At 42.2% G+C, this 18,912-nt stretch overlaps 1 protein-coding gene and 1 pseudogene across 1 annotated transcript; one reads left to right on the plus strand and one right to left on the minus strand.

Annotated features, from left to right (window-relative positions):
* Window positions 1-10,076: 10,076 nt before the first annotated feature.
* LOC147985475 (uncharacterized) lies at window positions 10,077-11,361 on the plus strand (annotated as a pseudogene).
* Window positions 11,362-11,527: 166 nt separating this feature from the next.
* LOC125537902 (uncharacterized) lies at window positions 11,528-13,667 on the minus strand. Its single transcript, XM_048701226.2, has 3 exons — window positions 13,409-13,667; window positions 12,425-12,805; window positions 11,528-12,348 (listed from the first exon to the last, which is right to left on the minus strand). The coding sequence occupies exons 1-3, from the start codon at window positions 13,440-13,442 to the stop codon at window positions 11,771-11,773; spliced, it is 993 nt and encodes a 330-aa protein (XP_048557183.1). The 5' UTR covers window positions 13,443-13,667; the 3' UTR covers window positions 11,528-11,770.
* Between the last annotated feature and the right edge of the window lie 5,245 nt (window positions 13,668-18,912).

An 18,912-nucleotide genomic window follows, 5' to 3' on the forward strand; every position in this document is an offset into this window, starting at 1 on the left:
GGAGTACCGGGAGGTTACCGGAACCCCCCGGGAGGTATATGGGCCTTAGTGGGCCTTAGTGGAAGAGAGGAGAGGTGGCCAGGGCTGGGCCGTGCGCCCCTCCCCCCCCCCCCTAGTCCGAATAGGACAAGGAGAGGGGGCCGGCGCCCCCCTTCCTTCTCTCTCTCCTCTTTCCCCCCTCCCGAATCCTATTCCAAATAGGAAAGGGGGGGAATCCTACTCCCGGAGGGAGTAGGACTCCTCCTGGCGTGCCCTATCCTGGCCGGCCGCACCCCCCTTTGATCCTTTATATACGGAGGCAGGGAGCACCCCTAGAGACACAAGTTGATCCACGTGATCATATTCTTAGCCGTGTGCGGTGCCCCCTTCCACCATAGTCCTCGATAATATTGTAGCGATGCTTAGGCGAAGCCCTGCGACGGTAGTACATCAAGATCGTCACCACGCCGTCGTGCTGACGGAACTCTTCCCCGACACTTTGCTGGATCGGAGTCCGGGGATCGTCATCGAGCTGAACGTGTGCTAGAACTCAGAGGTGTCGTAGTTTCGGTGCTTGATCGGTCGGGCCGTGAAGACGTACGACTACATCAACCACGTTGTACTAACGCTTCCGTTGTCGATCTACAAGGGTACGTAGATCACACTCTCCCCTCTCGTTGCTATGCATCACCATGATCTTGCGTGTGCATAGGAAATTTTTTTGAAATTACTACGTTACAAAACAGTGGCATCCGAGCCTAGGTTTTATGTGTTGATGTTATTTGCACGAGTAGAACACAAGTGAGTTGTGGGCGATATAAGTCATACTTCTTACCAGCATGTCATACTTTGGTTCGGCGGTATTGTTGGATGAAGCGGCCCGGACCGACATTACGCGTACGCTTACGCGAGACCGGTTCTCCCGACGTGCTTTGCACAAAGGTGGCTAGCGGGTGACAGTTTCTCCAACTTTAGTTGAACCGAGTGTGGCTACGCCCGGTTCTTGCGAAGGTTAAAACAGCACCAACTTGACAAACTATCGTTGTGGTTTTGATGCGTAGGTAAGATTGGTTCTTGCTTAAGCCCATAGCAGCCACGTAAAACTTGCAACAACAAAGTAGAGGACGTCTAACTTGTTTTTGCAGGGCATCTTGTGATGTGATATGGTCAAGACATGATGCTAAATTTTATTGTATAAGATGATCATGTTTTGTAACCAAGTTATCGGCAACTGGCAGGAGCCATATGGTTGTCGCTTTATTGTATGCAATGCAATCGCGCTGTAATGCTTTACTTTATCACTAAGCGGTAGCGATAGTCGTGGAAGCATAAGATTGGCGAGACGACAACGATGCTACGATGGAGATCAAGGTGTCGCGCCGGTGACGATGGTGATCATAACGGTGCTTCGAAGATGGAGATCACAAGCACAAGATGGTGATGGCCATATCATATCACTTATATTGATTGCATGTGATGTTTATCTTTTATGCATCTTATCTTGCTTTGATTGACGGTAGCATTATAAGATGATCTCTCACTAATTATCAAGAAGTGTTCTCCCTGAGTATGCACCGTTGCGAAAGTTCTTCGTGCTGAGACACCACGTGATGATCGGGTGTGATAGGCTCTACGTTCAAATACAACGGGTGCAAAACAGTTGCACATGCGGTATACTCAGGTTATACTTGACGAGCCAAGCATATACAGATATGGCCTCGGAACACGGAGACCGAAAGGTCGAGCGTGAATCATATAGTAGATATGATCAACATAGTGATGTTCACCAATGAAGCTACTCCATCTCACGTGATGATCGGACATGGTTTAGTTGATTTGGATCACGTAATCACTTAGAGGATTGGAGGGATGTCTATCTAAGTGGGAGTTCTTTAAGTAATATGATTAATTGAACCTAAATTTATCATGAACTTAGTACCTGATAGTATCTTGCTTATTCATGTTTGATTGCAGATAGATGCCCCGTGCTGTTGTTCCGTTGAATTTTAATGCATTCCTTGAGAAAGCAAAGTTGAAAGATGATGGTAGCAATTACACGGACTGGGTCCGTAACTTGAGGATTATCCTCATTGCTGCACAGAAGAATTATGTCCTGAAAGCATCGCTGGGTGCCAGGCCTACTGCTGGAGCAACACCAGATGTTATGAACATCTGGCAGAGCAAAGCTGACGACTACTCGATAGTTCAGTGTGCCATGCTTTACGGCTTAGAATCGGGACTTCAACCACGTTTTGAACGTCATGGAGCATATGAGATGTTCCAGGAGTTGAAGTTAATATTTCAAGCAAATGCCCGGATTGAGAGATATGAAGTCTCCAATAAATTCTATAGCTGCAAGATGGAGGAGAACAGTTCTGTCAGTGAGCATATACTCAAAATGTCTGGGTATAATAATCACTTGATTCAATTGGGAGTTAATCTTCCAGATGATTGCGTCATTGACAGAATTCTCCAATCACTGCCACCAAGCTACAAGAGCTTCGTGATGAACTATAATATGCAAGGGATGAATAAGACTATTCCCGAGCTCTTCGCAATGCTGAAAGCTGCGGAGGTAGAAATCAAGAAGGAGCATCAAGTGTTGATGGTCAACAAGACCACTAGTTTCAAGAAAAAGGGCAAAGGGAAGAAGAAGGGGAACTTCAAAAAGAACAGCAAGCAAGTTGCTGCTCAAGAGAAGAAACCCAAACCTGGACCTAAGCCTGAAACTGAATGCTTCTACTGCAAGCAGACTGGTCACTGGAAGCGGAACTGCCTCAAGTATTTGGCGGATAAGAAGGATGGCAAGGTGAACAAAGGTATATGTGATATACATGTTATTGATGTGTACCTTACTAATGCTCGCAGTAGCACCTGGGTATTTGATACTGGTTCTGTTGCTAATATTTGCAACTCGAAACAGGGACTACGGATTAAGCGAAGATTGGCTAAGGACGAGGTGACGATGCGCGTGGGAAATGGTTCCAAAGTCGATGTGATCGCAGTCGGCATGCTACCTCTACATCTATCTTCGGGATTAATATTAGACCTAAATAACTGTTATTTGGTGCCAGCGTTAAGCATGAACATTATATCTGGATCTTGTTTGATGCGAGACGGTTATTCATTTAAATCGGAGAATAATGGTTGTTCTATTTACATGAGTAATATCTTTTATGGTCATGCACCCTTAAAGAGTGGTCTATTCTTATTAAATCTCGATAGTAGTGACACACATATTCATAGTGTTGAAACCAAAAGATGCAGAGTTGATAATGATAGTGCAACTTATTTGTGGCACTACCGTTTAGGTCATCGGTATAAAGCGCATTAAGAAACTCCATACTGATGGGCTTTTGGAACCACTTGATTATGAATCACTTGGTACTTGCGAACCGTGCCTTATGGGTAAGATGACAAAAACACCGTTCTCCGGTACTATGGAGAGAGCAACAGATTTGTTAGAAATCATACATATAGATGTATGTGGTCCGACGAATATTGAGGCTCGTGGCGGATATCGTTATTTTCTCACCTTCACAGGTGACTTAAGCAGATATGGGTATATCTACTTAATGAAACACAAGTCTGAAACATTTGAAAAGTTCAAAGAATTTCAGAGTGAAGTTGAAAATCATCGTAACAAGAAAATAAAATTCCTATGATATGATCGTGGAGGAGAATATTTAAGTTACGAGTTTGGTGTACATTTGAAACAATGTGGAATAGTTTTGCAACTCATGCCACCCGGAACACCACAGCGTAATGGTGTGTCCGAACGTCGTAATCGTACTTTACTAGATATGGTACGATCTATGATGTCTCTTACTGATTTACCGCTATCGTTTTGGGGATGCGCTCTAGAGACGGCCGCATTCACATTAAATAGGGCACCATCAAAATCCGTTGAGACGACGCCTTATGAACTGTGGTTTGGCAAGAAACCAAAGTTATCGTTTCTGAAAGTTTGGGGCTGCGATGCTTATGTGAAAAAGCTTCAACCTGATAAGCTCGAACCCAAATCGGAAAAATGTGTCTTCATAGGATATCCAAAGGAAACTATTGGATACACCTTCTATCACAGATCCGAAGGCAAGACTTTTGTTGCTAAATTCGGAAACTTTTTAGAGAAGGAGTTTCTCTCGAAAGAAGTGAGTGGGAGGAAAGTAGAACTTGACGAGGTAACTGTACCTACTCCCTTATTGGAAAGTAGTACATCACAGAAACATGTTTCTGTGACACCTACACCAATTAGTGAGGAAGCTAATGATGATGATCATGAAACTTCAGAACAAGATACTACTGAACCTCGTAGATCAACCAGAGTAAGATCCGCACCAGAGTGGTACGGTAACCCTGTTCTGGAAGTCATGCTACTAGATCATGATTAACCTACGAACTATGAAGAAGCGATGGTGAGCCCAGATTCTGCAAAATGGCTTGAAGCCATGAAATCTGAGATGGGATCCATGTATGAGAACAAAGTATGTACTTTGATTGACTTGCCCAATGATCGGCAAGCAATTGAGAATAAATGGATCTTCAAGAAGAATACGGACGCTGACGGTAACATTACTGTCTACAAAGCTTGACTTGTTGCAAAAGGTTTTTCGGCAAGTTCAAGGGATTGACTACGATGAGACTTTCTCACCCGTAGCAATGCTTAAGTCTGTCCGAATCATGTTAGCAATTGCCGCATTTTATGATTATGAAATTTGGCAGATGGATGTCAAAACTGCATTCCTGAATGGATTTCTGGAAGAAGAGTTGTATATGATGCAACCAGAAGGTTTTGTCGATCCAAAGGGAGCTAACAAAGTATGCAAGCTAGCCTCTCGGAGTTGGAATAAACGCTTTGATAGTGTGATCAAAGCATTTGGTTTTGTACAGACTTTTGGAGAAGCATGTATTTACAAGAAAGTGAGTGGGAGCTCTGTAGCATTTCTGATATTATATGTGGATGACATATAACTAATTGGAAATGATATAGAATTTCTGGATAGCATAAAGGGATACTTGAATAAGAGTTTTTCAATGAAAGACCTTGGTGAAGCTGCTTACATATTAGGCATTAAGATCTATAGAGATAGATCAAGACACTTAATTGGACTTTCACAAAGCACATACCTTGACAAAGTTTTGAAGAAGTTCAAAATGGATCAAGCAAAGAAAGGGTTCTTGCCTGTGTTACAAGGTGTGAAGTTGAGTCAGACTCAATGCCCGACCACTGCAGAAGATAGAGAGAAAATGAAAGATGTTCCCTATGCTTCAGCCATAGGCTCTATCATGTATGCAATGCTGTGTACCAGACCTGATGTGTGCCTTGCTATAAGTCTAGCAGGGAGGTACCAAAGTAATCCAGGAGTGGATCACTGGACAGAGGTCAAGAACATCCTGAAATACCTGAAAAGTACTAAGAATATGTTTCTCGTTTATGGAGGTGACAAAGAGCTAATCGTAAGTGGTTACGTCGATGCGAGCTTTGACACTGATCCGGACGATTCTAAATCGCAAACCGGATACGTATTTACATTAAACGGTGGAGCTGTCAGTTGGTGCAGTTCTAAACAAAGCGTCGTGGCGGGATCTACGTGTGAAGCAGAATACATAGCTGCTTCGGAAGCAGCAAATGAAGGAGTCTGGATAAAGGAGTTCATATCCGATCTATGTGTCATACCTAGTGCATCGGGTCCAATGAAAATCTTTTGTGACAATACTGGTGCAATTGCCTTGGCAAAGGAATCTAGATTTCACAAGAGAACCAAGCACATCAAGAGACGCTTCAATTCCATCCGGGATCTAGTCCAGGTGGGAGACATAGAGATTTGCAAGATACATACGGATCTGAATGTAGCAGATCCGTTGACTAAGCCTCTTCCACGAGCAAAACATGATCAGCACCAAGGCTCCATGGGTGTTAGAATCATTATTGTATAATCTAGATTATTGACTCTAGTGCAAGTGGGAGACTGAAGGAAATATGCCCTAGAGGCAATAATAAAGTTATTATTTATTTCCTTATATCATGATAAATGTTTATTATTCATGCTAGAATTGTATTAACCGGAAACATAATACATGTGTGAATACATAGACAAACAAAGTGTCACTAGTATGCCTCTACTGGACTAGCTCGTTAATCAAAGATGGTTATGTTTCCTAACCATGAACAAAGAGTTGTTATTTGATTAACGGGATCACATCATTAGGTGAATGATCTGATTGACATGACCCATTCCATTAGCTTAGCACCCGATCGTTTAGTATGTTGCTATTGCTTTCTTCATGACTTATACATGTTCCTATGACTATGAGATTATGCAACTCCCGTTTACCGGAGGAACACTTTGTGTGCTACCAAACATCACAACGTAACTGGGTGATTATAAAGGTGCTCTACAGGTGTCTCCAAAGGTACATGTTGGGTTGGCGTATTTCGAGATTAGGATTTGTCACTCCGATTGTCGGAGAGGTATCTCTGGGCCCTCTTGGTAATGCACATCACATAAGCCTTGCAAGCATTGCAACTAATGAGTTAGTTGTGAGATGATGTATTACGGAATGAGTAAAGAGACTTGCCAGTAACGAGATTGAACTAGGTATTGAGATACCGACGATCAAATCTCGGGCAAGTAACATACCGATGACAAAGGGAACAATGTATGTTGTTATGCGGTCTGACCGATAAAAGATCTTCATAGAATATGTAGGAGCCAATATGAGCATCCAGGTTCCGCTATTGGTTATTGACCGGAGACGTGTCTCGGTCATGTCTACATTGTTCTCGAACCCGTAGGGTCCGCACGCTTAAGGTTTTGATGACAGTTATATTATGAGTTTATGCATTTTGATGTACCGAAGTTTGTTCGGAGTCCCGGATGTGATCACGGACATGACGAGGAGTCTCGAAATGGTCGAGACATAAAGATTGATATATTGGAAGCCTATATTTGGATATCGGAAGTGTTTCGGGTGAAATCGAGATTTTACCGGAGTACCGGGAGGTTACCGGAACCCCCCGGGAGGTATAGGGCCTTAGTGGGCCTTAGTGGAAGAGAGGAGAGGTGGCCAGGGCTGGGCCGTGCGCCCCTCCCCCCTAGTCCGAATAGGACAAGGAGAGGGGGCTGGCGCCCCCCTTCCTTCTCTCTCTCCTCTTTCCCCCCTCCCGAATCCTATTCCAAATAGGAAAGGGGGGGAATCCTACTCCCGGAGGGAGTAGGACTCCTCCTGGCGCGCCCTATCCTGGCCGGCCGCACCCCCCCTTTGATCCTTTATATACGGAGGCAGGGAGCACCCCTAGAGACACAAGTTGATCCACGTGATCATATTCTTAGCCGTGTGCGGTGCCCCCTTCCACCATAGTCCTCGATAATATTATAGCAGTGCTTAGGCGAAGCCCTGCGACGGTAGTACATCAAGATCGTCACCACGCCATCGTGCTGACGGAACTCTTCCCTGACACTTTGCTGGATCGGAGTCCGGGGATCGTCATCGAGCTGAACATGTGCTAGAACTCGGAGGTGCCGTAGTTTCGGTGCTTGATCGGTCGGGCCGTGAAGACGTACGACTACATCAACCACGTTGTGCTAACGCTTCCGTTGTCGATCTACAAGGGTACGTAGATCACACGCTCCCCTCTCGTTGCTATGCATCACCATGATCTTGCGTGTGCGTAGGAATTTTTTTTTTTGAAATTACTACGTTACCCAACATGAGCGTGCCAAGGCTGATGGACAAAGTGATGGGGTAGTAAATCATCTAGTTGATGGTGGCCTCTCCATACTTCAGTATGCCGACGATACAATTCTCTTCATGGATCATGACCTCGAGAAAGCGAGAAATCTGAAATTAATTTTATCAGCATTCGAGCAACTCTCAGGTCTTAAGATCAATTTTCATAAAAGTGAATTGTTTTGCTTTGGCGAGGCCCAAGACGAGGCTCACCTGTACGCCGAACTGTTCGGATGTGGGTTGGGCCAGTTTCTGATCACATATTTGGGGATACCGATACATTATCGGAGACTCACAAATGCTGAATGGAAACGCGTCGAGGAGAGGCTGCAAAAAAGACTTAGCAGTTGGAAAGGTAAGCTGCTGTCTCTAGGAGGAAGATTGGTCCTAATAAATTCAGTACTAAGTAATATGGTACTATATATGATCTCCTTCTTCCAGTTGCCAAAAGGAGTTTTACATAGATTGGATTATTTTCGATCAAGATTCTTTTGGCAAGGAGATAGCGAGAAAAATAAATATCGATTGGCTAAATGGAGTGTGGTTTGCCGTCCCAAAGACCAAGGCGGGTTGGGCATTCATGACCTTGAGGTTAAGAATAGGTCCCTACTCGGTAAATGGTTGTTTAAATTACTAACGGAAGATGGTGTATGGCAAACCCTCCTCAGACAGAAATATGTGGGCTCCAAGGCAGTATCCCAAGTATATTGGAAGCCTGGGGATTCTCACTTTTGGGCGGGTCTAATGGCTACGAAGAAATATTTCTTTTACTATGGATCTTTCTCGATTAAGGATGGCTCGGAAATTAGATTCTGGGAGGATAAGTGGCTAGGAAATGCCACTCTCCGGGAACAATATCCGGCTCTATACAACATTGTACGTCACAAGGGCGATACTATCGCCACGGTAATGGAATCATTTCCGCCAAATGTGACATTCAGAAGGGATTTATTTGGACCCAGACTACAATCGTGGAACATCCTACTCCAGCGGTTGTCCACAGTGCAATTGTCACATGGGTCTGATGTATTCCGATGGAATCTACATGGGAATGGACAGTTCTCAGTAGAGTCTATGTATAGAGCGTTAATCCAGTCTGATGTGCCACTTGATAATAACAAGAAGATCTGGAAGATGAAGATACCGCTTAAGAATAAAATCTTCGCATGGTATCTTCGTCGTGGAGTCATTCTTACTAAAGATAACCTTATTAAGAGGAATTGGCATGGAAGTCCGCAATGTGTCTTTTGTCACCATGATGAGACAATAAAACATTTATTCTTTCAATGCAAATTGGCTCGTTCTATATGGTCAGTCATCCAAATAGCTTCTGGCTTGTATCCTCCTTGTAGTGTTGCTAATGTATTTGGCAACTGGCTACATGGAATTGATCACAGGTTTAGAACCCTTCTCAGAGTGGGAGCGCTTGCCGTTATTTGGTCGTTTTGGCTCTGTAGAAATGATAAGGTTTTTAACGATAAAAGTGCTTCTCTTATGCAGGTTATCTACAGATGTACCGGGACTCTTCGTTTATGGTCCTCTCTACAACGTGTGGAGAATCGAGACATGGTTATGGAGGTGTGTACACGATTGGAGGCTACGGCGAGGGATACTTTTACCCAACACGGGTGGCAGTATGATCTTAGGATTGGCCTCCCTCCGCTTTAGGCGTTATACGGATACTACATGTTTTCCTTATATTTCGCCTTTTTGAATGAGAGGATATTGTTTGGCTGTGTGCATTTTAGCTATGCAGAGGCTCGATGTAATGCTTAAGGCTTAGTTTGGCAGCAAAGTTTTTAAAAAACTGTTGTAATTGAAAACCACAGTATTCCCATCGGCAGGCAAGTAATACTGCAGTTTTCTAAAACCAACGTTTTTCTCAGTTTTTATATGTGTTTGGCTGGTGCTGTTTTACCTAAGTTTTGACCAAGTATTTAGCATGCATGACTGACTATTTAGCGGGTGCTAACGGCGGCCGGCTGCATGCAGCGGCCATGCACACGTCCATCCGAACTAGATGCTCGGATCTGTAGAATGTGTCTACCCCTGCTGCATCTACATGCATGTCACCTAACCTGCTAGAACATGTCTATCCTAGAATCACGTATGGCCTTTTCTTGGGCCGCTCTCATTGAAGACTTGAACTAATCCACCTATATATACCCCTCTTCAAATGAACACACGATCGCAAGATCTTCTAGCCTTCACACAACAAGTTTCTCCTGGTTTACGGATGTGATCTACAGCAAGTTATCAGGTATGTTCTATTATGAATCATTTTTTTTGGGTGGGGGGGATCTAGAAAGTGTATACCTAAGATGTCATATGCACATTTTTGTAGGTGTGTTATATTGTCAATCAGAATGTTGGGTAATTTTTTGATGCGCAAACATAGAGAAGATGATGAATTAGCTATCATCGAAGCTTTGTATGCTAACGATAGAAGCTCGGCCAACCACACACGTATTCATACATCCATCCTTACGGGAGATCGGTACGTGCGAGAAGTTCTAGAAGGTCATGAATTAAGATGCAAACGAGATTTTCGGATGCAGTAGTATATTTTTCGTAACTTGGTCCAGTGTCTTCGAGAGAGATGCCATCTAAGAGATACGAATTATGTCTCAGTGGAAGAACAAGTAGGCATATTTTTATATGCTGTTTCAAAGAATGCAACCAATCGTACACTCCAAGGGCAATTTCAGCATAGTGGTGAGACCATAAGTCGCTATTTCAATATTGTGTTGAACGCCCTGATGATATTGTCAGGAAGTGTAATATAGTTGCCTCCAATCAATGTTCCTTTCAAAGTTGCAAGTAATACGAAATTTATGCCATATTTCAAGGTATTATTCACATTTTAACCCTTTAGTGCTATAGCCAAATATAAATACAAAGTTTTCATTGTATCTAATTTTTTTGTAGGATTGTATTGGAGCAATAGATGGAACACATATTTCAATTAGCATATCTCCAAAAGACCAAGATCCATATCGTAACAGAAAGGGAACATTGTCACAAAATGTTATGGTTGCATGTGATTTTGATAATCGTTTCGTCCATGTCAGCAGCAGATGGGAAGGTTCCGCTTCTGACGCTCGTGTTCTACAAGATGCTCTTGAAAATAATTTCTATGTCCCCGAAGGAAAGTTTTATTTGGTGGATGTTGGTTATGCGAATACGCCTAATTTCATTGCACCTTATCGCAATGTAAGGTACCATTTGGTGGAGCAAGCTAAATGCAATCAGCGGCCGCAAAATCCTCGAGAGCTATTCAACCTGAGGCATGCACAACTTCGTAATCATGTTGAGCGTATAATTGGAGTTCTGAAGAAGCGTTTCCCTGTACTAAAGTGTGCATCGCAATACCCCATCGACTCGCAAGCAGAAATTGCAATAGCATGTTGTGCTCTTCATAATTTTATTTGCAGTAATGAGGGTGGCGAACAATGGTTGGACCAAGTTGAATCAGACATTGATCCAATAAAAATAATTGATTTTCCAAGTGGAGATATGAAGTATACAAATGATATACATTCTCTCAATGAGCGACGAGCACTAGGTAGTACAAAAAGGGATGAAATAGCCAATGCCATGTGGAATGACTATCAAGACTATCTCAGGCGGACTAGAAGAAATACTGCATAACTTTCATTTGTTCTCCTTTCTATATATGTTTTTGTTCAGAAGTGTACTGAATAAAATAAATTCATTTATTTTAGCAATATTTTTTGGGTAGGTTGGATGTCTCATCAGTACAATAAAATAAATAGAATATTAATATTGTATACGAGGAATGAATAAAAAGAATAAATAGAGTTATTGTGCTTCCTTTATTCACAATATGGAAAGAAACATGATACTACTTAATTGGCAACGATTCATGGAACTGAACGAACATATAAATGAAATGGTAACATGCTTAAATAAAATGTCTCCTGCTTTGGTAACCTTCAGACATGCGAGGCCATCACTTCTTTGATAATCACAGAAAGAACATCATTGTCTACTTCCATGAATGTTTGACGGTTTAGCATATCTTCTTTCAGATGGTTAATCATCTTGTGCTGGTCACTTGGTGTGAGTCCAATGTTCTAAGTTTCTGAATACAGTTTGGCATGCCATAAGGATCATTTTTGGGATCATTCCTTTCCATTTGGGCCATCTTGATTTCCTTGTAGCTGTCAATTTGCTTTGTCTTCATTTCCTTATAAGTCTGCATTTCTTCTTCCCTCACGGAAACCAAGTTGGCCAACACAATGTCCTTGCCTCTTTTACCCTTAGTTTTGTCACTTCCATCATCAGATCCTTTTGAATTCCGAAGCCTCTTCCTTCGAGGTGAACCCACACTTGTTAAATCTTCTACTGCTGAAACATGATTTTCATTACCCCCTAAAGGTTCTGAATATCCACCATATGATAAATCAACATCATCACCATATATATTTCCGCCCCAGTCATATTCTGGGATTGCTGATCCTGGAGTAGATAGTGTTGCCTCAGGAGAATCCATACTAGCAGCCCTCATAACATCATCAGTATAGCTTCCATTTTCAGGAAGATGGGACATATTCTTGTACCTCTCTTCAGTACCATTAGTTGTCCTTTTCCAATGCTTGCCTTCTGCCATTTTACCTGCATACAAATTAGGTGACTAATAAGTGACATGATAGGAGTAACTTCTTAATTTTAATCATTGTCAGAAACAAACCTTCATGAATTTCATATAGAACATCATAGTACGGGAATGGTTTGTGCCTCCACTTGCGTTGTTCACTTGATAGCTCCTCCCATTTTTCATCTAGAGCCGTTGGAACTTTGTTCTTGGGATCCCAACCAAATCCACTCTTGTCTACAATAGACTTGACGACATTCAGTTCCTTCTTCAGTCTTTGCTCCCTATCTTTCAGCTGTTGAACAGTAAAATTAGCTCCAGGAGGTCTCGCATTTAATCGGTCTTTCATAGCCTGCCATCCTTCCTTTGTCCACCCATTTTGGCCACGGTACTTCCCCACATCTGAGTACTCTTTCATCATTGACACTAGAAAACTTAAGCGACCATTAGTCCATGCCGCTCTGTCCTTTTTTGGCTCTGCAATTGTTTTGTAATTATTAGTTGAAGATTGGCCTAAATAGCAAGTAAATACGATGCGTCGCCAAGTAAAAGATGATGTACCTACTCAACAGGACTACAATTAGATGCTGAGCTAACTAGACAAGTGCAAGAAATAGATCGATCAACCGGCCTTCAATGGCACTATTAATTTAACCAGACGTACATCATTGTTCATTAATCAACTAGATTAAAGCAATACAATCTTGGGAGTGTTGCTATCATATTTTTTTCTATACGTGCATGTACCTCCAGTCCGGCCAAAATTCTATGTGCGTGTAGTGCGTCGTTGCTACTGCATCGGCTATCTAGCATAGCCTTGTGCGTACGAGTGTCTCCAGACAGACAAATCGATCTACTCCATGAACTAATCAAGACGTGCGCTACTAGCCGGAAATTAATCATTGGAAACGACCTAGAAGCTTGGAAGATCACTGAAAACTAATCACTACCCTCGTCCCATCCAACGTTGACATCCACTGCTTGGAAGATCGGAATGGAGTATATTCAATATGCCGCCCCTTGCGTTGCATTCATCAGACTGGACAAATATCTAAGGATAGGCCATAGACGAGCGCATACCTTTTTTCCCTGGTGATGAGCTTGATTGACTCATGGCCGAGAGAAGAGATGGGGGACTCGCAGGTGACGCCGGCTGGAAGAAGAAGCACCTAAGAGAACGTATGTGAATCAAACAGAATCGGCTAATAAGCAGGAGATAGAATTGGTTTGCGAGATAATAACAGTCAAAGGAAAAGTAGGAGGCGATCTCATCTGGATATAGACGGCGACGTCAAGGGCGCTCCGTGTTCGGTTTAGAAAAAAGAGCTCGGGACCTCTCTTTCCGATACAGCAAAAATACCGTGGTTTCTGAGATACTGTGGTTTATAGGACTTCAGTTTTTCTGAAGCCAAACACATCAAAGTTTTCAAAACCATGGTTTTTACCGAAAACCGCAATATTCTCAGAAAACTTAAAAAAAAAAACTTGCTGCCAAACGCAGCCTAAATCTTTTAAGTAATAAAGCTCCCTTTTTCAAAAAAATGGGCTAGGCACGATAGAAATAAATGTCCTGTAATCGAAGCAATGACGTGTGGGATGGACGCATGAAAAAAAAAGGTGTGAAACAACGAAACTCACGGAGAGTTATTCTAGTGGTAGGTTTCACACAACGAAACTTGGTATGTACATATGTGTGTGTAATGCAAGTTTTGACGGATAGAACTTAAACTACGATTGTAAGTTAGAAAAGAAACAGGAAGTAAGTTTCGTAAAATGTAACTTGACAGAACAAGATCTATAAGGTTAGAAGAATGAAATCGTAATGTCATCGGTGTTATGTTTTCAAGGAATTCTACATGAAATTGAGTAGCTCAAAGGACTTCTCGGTGTTCCTTTTGCTCTTGAACTAGTTATCTTAGCTTCTTAGGTAATCTAGAACACCAGAAATGACTTCGTCTTCAAGGATTTGGTCCCCAATATTTGCAGTTGTAGGCGGATATTTAAGGAGGAGCTCAAGTGGATTTTGCTACGAGCCCAGAGGCAGTCTTACCTCAACTTTGAATCATGGGTGAACTCTTTTTTTAGAAAGGAGGTTAACCCCCAGCCTCTGCATCATTCGATGCACACAACCATTTTATTAAGAAAAGAGGTCCAAAAGTCTTCTCAAGTGGTCTTAAAAGATCATGAAGAAACAAATGCCACATGCGGCCAAAAATAAAAAAAGGCACAACCGGCTATAATAGATCAAGATGTTTATACACCTAGCCTATTACTGGACCGCCATCCATATTGGTTGTATGTATCCCGTGCAACCGTTCCCCATCGGTTGCACCCAATAGCCATGTGCGCCCTGTGGTCCGTATGGCTCAGCAAGGACCATGTACGGATCCATGTAGACGCTCTGAAGATGACCTGCAAAAAATTAGTAATGTTTTGTCTGCTAAAGGCAACATCATTCCGACAATTCCATGTCGCCCAAAGCAACGCACATGCTCCGACTCTGATTTGTGTAACTGTCTGAGGTACCACCCCATCCAGCCAGTCATGAAAAAACTGTGATATTGAAGTTGGCGGAGTGATGTTAAAAGCAACATGAATAGTTCTCCAAAGTAATCTAGCAATCGGACATTTAATAAGTAGATGTTCAATTGTTTCATTCTGGTCACAAAAGCAACATCGTTGACTCCCTTCCCAATTGCATTTGGCTAGATTATCTTTGGTTAAGATTACACCTTTGTGAACAAACCACATAAACACTTTTATTTTCAACGACACCTTAATTTTCTAGATATGGCCCGACCTTGGGATGTCTCCAGTATTGATTAGATCTATATACATTGATTTAACCATGAAAACACCTGACCTCGTTAACTTCCAACTTATTGTGTCATTGGCATTCAAAAGATTAATCTCAATTAACCTACGCACAGGATGCAACCATGTATCCCAGCGTCGACCCACAAGTTCCCGTCGAAATTGAATATTACGGGGAATGGACTGCAACACAGACGCAACAGAAACTTCTTTCTGTTGTCAATGTGATATAAAACTGGATACTGTAACACTAATGGAGTGCCCCCTAACTAGGTATCCTCCTAGAATCGAGTTCGTTGCCCATTCCACACTTTAAATGTCACTCTGTTAAAGAAAGCAACCTTCGTCCTCACAAGTCCTTTCCAAAAAGGTGAGTCCGACGACTGTACTGTTACCTGAGCCAAAGACTTAGCGTATAAGTATTTGTTTCGAAGTAACTGCAACCATACACCCTCAGTCTCCACTGAAAGGTGGTATAACCATTTGCTCAATAAGCACCTATTTTTTACTTCTGAATTCTCAACACCCAATCCGCCCTGGTCCTTTGGTCTACAAATCATCTCCCACTTGGCAAGCCTATACTTGGCCTTATTCTCATCAATTTGCCAAAAGAATCTGGATCGGTAGAAGTCTAATCTTTTCTGTACTCCTACTGGTACTTCAAAGAAAGAGAGGAGGAATATTGGCATGCTCGTTAGCACCGAATTAATAAGAATTAACCTTCCTCCGTACGATAAAAGTTTGCCTTTCTAGCAACTTAATTTCTTCTCAAACCGATCCTCGATGCATTTTCATTCTTTATTAGTAAGTTTGCGATGATGAATTGGTATCCCTAGATATGTAAAGGGAAGCGCACCTAATTCACACCCGAACAACTGTTTATATCTTTCTTGCTCCTCCTTGGCACGTCCAAAGCAGAACAATTCGCTCTTATTAAAATTGATCTTGACTCCGGACAGTTGTTCGAATAAGCAAATAACTAACTTCATGTTCCTTGCTTTCGCGAGGTCATGCTCCATGAAAATAATTATGTCGTCTGCGTATTGTAGGATAGATACCCCATCATCCACTAGATGTGGGATAAGACCACCTACCTGACCATCTTATTTCGCTCTGTTAACAAGCACAGTCAACATATCAACCACAATATTAAAAAGTATCGGTGACATGGGATCGCTCTGTCTTAATCCTTTAAGCGTTTCAAAATAATGACCAATATCGTCATTAATTTTAATACCAACACTACCTCCCTGCACAAAGGATTCGACCTGTTTTCTCCAGGCTTCGTCAAATCCTTTCGTGCGCAAAGCTTGTTGCAAAAAAGGCCACTTGACTTTATCGTAGGCATTTTCAAAATCCACTTTGAAGATCACTCCATTAAGTTTCTTCGAGTGGATTTCATGAAGGGTCTCATGCAAGACAACCACCCCCTTTAGGATATGTCGTCCTGGCATGAAAGCGGTCTGTGTTGACTGCACCACACTGTGCGCAATCTGTGTGAGACGGTTTGTGCCAACCTTCGTGAAAATTTTAAAGCTCACATTGAGCAAACAGATCGGCCTAAACTACTCAATGCGGACCGCTCCCTCCTTCTTTGGAAGCAAAGTGATATTCCCAAAGTTTAATTTGAAAAGTTGCAGGTGTCTATTAAAGAGATCATTGAACATAGGCATCAAGTCACCTTTAATAATACCCCAACACTTCTTATAAAATTCCGCTGGAAAACCATCCGGACCAGGAGCTTTGTTGTTTTTCATTTGAGCAATCGCTTCATACACCTCCTTCTCCGAAAAAGGGGCTGTAAGAATCTCATTCTCATCATCTCGAAGTTGAGGTATGTCATCAACTCTGTCCTCATCCAGGTTGACAAAATTCTCAAATGGATCCCCGAATAATTGTTTATAGAAATTAGAGATGTAAAGCTTAAGGTTCTCATGGCCTACAATCGTTTCCTCATCCTGTTCAAGTTGGATGATTTTCTTTTTCCTATGTTTTTTCATTAGCAATCATGTGGAAAAATTGAGTGTTGTTGTCCCCTTGAACCACTTGGCGTACTTTTGCTCTACGCGTCCACTTCATTTCTTCCTCTCTAAGAAGCTTTGCCAGAGTGACCTCGGCCTCCCTCTTAGATACCGGTCATCTATGGCTAGAGGCACACTCTCTGCCTTAATGTCTAGATCATCAATCAACTTGAGAAGTCTCGCCTTCTCAAGTCTATAAGCTCCACTATTATTCTTAGCCCAGCCTCTAAGGAACTGTCTAAGATGTCTAATCTTGTATTGCCATCTTTCCTCCGCAGAGGCACCTCTTTGCTCAGCCGCCCACTCCCTTGCTACCAATTCAAGGAAGTCCTCTCTCTCGAACCATGCATTTTCGAAAGAGAAAACACTCTTATTGCCCAAGTGAGTCGCCTCACCTGAATCAACAAGAAGTGGCGTATGATCAGAAACTCCTCTAGGCATTGCCTGCATTGACACTAGAGGAAATTTTTGTTCCCACTCAGCACTCGTGAGAACCGATCCAGCTTTTCATAAGTCGGGGTAGGAAGATTATGTGCCCAAGTAAATTGCCTACCAGTGAGCGCAATCTCACGTAGGTCCAAACTTTCAATGATCGCGTTAAACATAAAGGACCATCTGGCATCAAAATTATCATTGTTTTTCTCCTCTCTTCTTCTAATGATGTTGAAATCCCCACCTACCAGAATGGGTAGAGTCTCCCCTCCACAAATTCTGGCAAGATCGGCAAGAAAGTCCGGTTTGAGTTTGGTCTCCCCTCCGCAATCCAGAATGGGTGAACTCCTTTAGATAGTTCCCCTTTTGATTCTGCCGTTGTGTTTGTTGCATTATTTTCTTTTATTAAGTAGGTTTTGTTTATTTTCTGTCAGTATATATTCATTTTCCTTGTTTGTTTGTTTGTTTGAGGACCTTCTTTTGTATCCTTTATTCCAAAAATCAATAAAAAATACATAGCAGTCATGTTGTTTTCCTAAAAAAAGACGAGCAAAGAATTGAAAGAAGAACATAGATGAAGAAGGTGAACAGTAACAATGGCTGGCTGGAGCATGATTGAAAAGAACAACCGCTTTAAAAATAAAAGAACGAATTGAACAAAATGGGACGATCCAGCCTACGTACACGAACATAAATGTAGAAAAACAGTCGTGGTCCAAAAACGTACACGAACAAGTTTCCGGATCACGACGCAAATCAACGGCTCTAGACAGATGTGCCTATGTGAATTTCTGGCTTGTACTTATCATCTCAATTATCTCATCACAATCCAAATTAAGCATACTCCATTGCCCCTCAGTTGGTTAATTAGCAAGGATTAGGCCGTGGACGACTGCATAAGCTTCGGCCATTCATCAGGGCCATAACCTTCGGCCATTCTCCAGACCACGTGCATCCGACACCACAGCGCCAGTTGTGCCGGTTAATGTGTCTACATCAAAGTACTTTCTCCGCAAACAAATATAAAAGCATTCAGATCATTAAAGTAGTGACCTAAATACTTTTATATTTTTTTACAGAGGAAGTAGTCATCAACGTTTAACACTTTCACCCAAAAAAAACGTTTAACACTTTGATAACTTCCACCACCCCACTCGGCGGCTTCCCCGACACATGATTTCTAATCTTTGGCTTCGCAGTTGATTGGCTTTTGATTTTACGTCCAAATCAAAAAAGCACACCACAATGATATACCCTCATCCGACGGCATCCGAATCCTTTTTTTCTTCTTTCAGCATCAGAGCAGCTGTGCATGTC

The sequence above is a fragment of the Triticum urartu genome, chromosome 2A (genome assembly GCF_056163025.1).
Source record: "Triticum urartu cultivar PI428250 chromosome 2A, HENAU_Tu73, whole genome shotgun sequence".
NCBI lineage: Eukaryota > Viridiplantae > Streptophyta > Magnoliopsida > Poales > Poaceae > Triticum > Triticum urartu.

What these genes read in the sequence shown, in the direction of transcription:
- LOC125537902 (XM_048701226.2), bottom strand. Translation starts at nt 13,442, where the DNA reads ATGAGTCAATCAAGCTCATCACCAGGGAAAAAAG. An exon ending in CTCATCACCAGGGAAAAAAG is followed by an intron (nt 12,806 to 13,408) that starts GTATGCGCTCGT and finishes AAACAATTGCAG; the next exon opens with AGCCAAAAAAGGACAGAGCG. An exon ending in TCTATATGAAATTCATGAAG is followed by an intron (nt 12,349 to 12,424) that starts GTTTGTTTCTGA and finishes ATTTGTATGCAG; the next exon opens with GTAAAATGGCAGAAGGCAAG.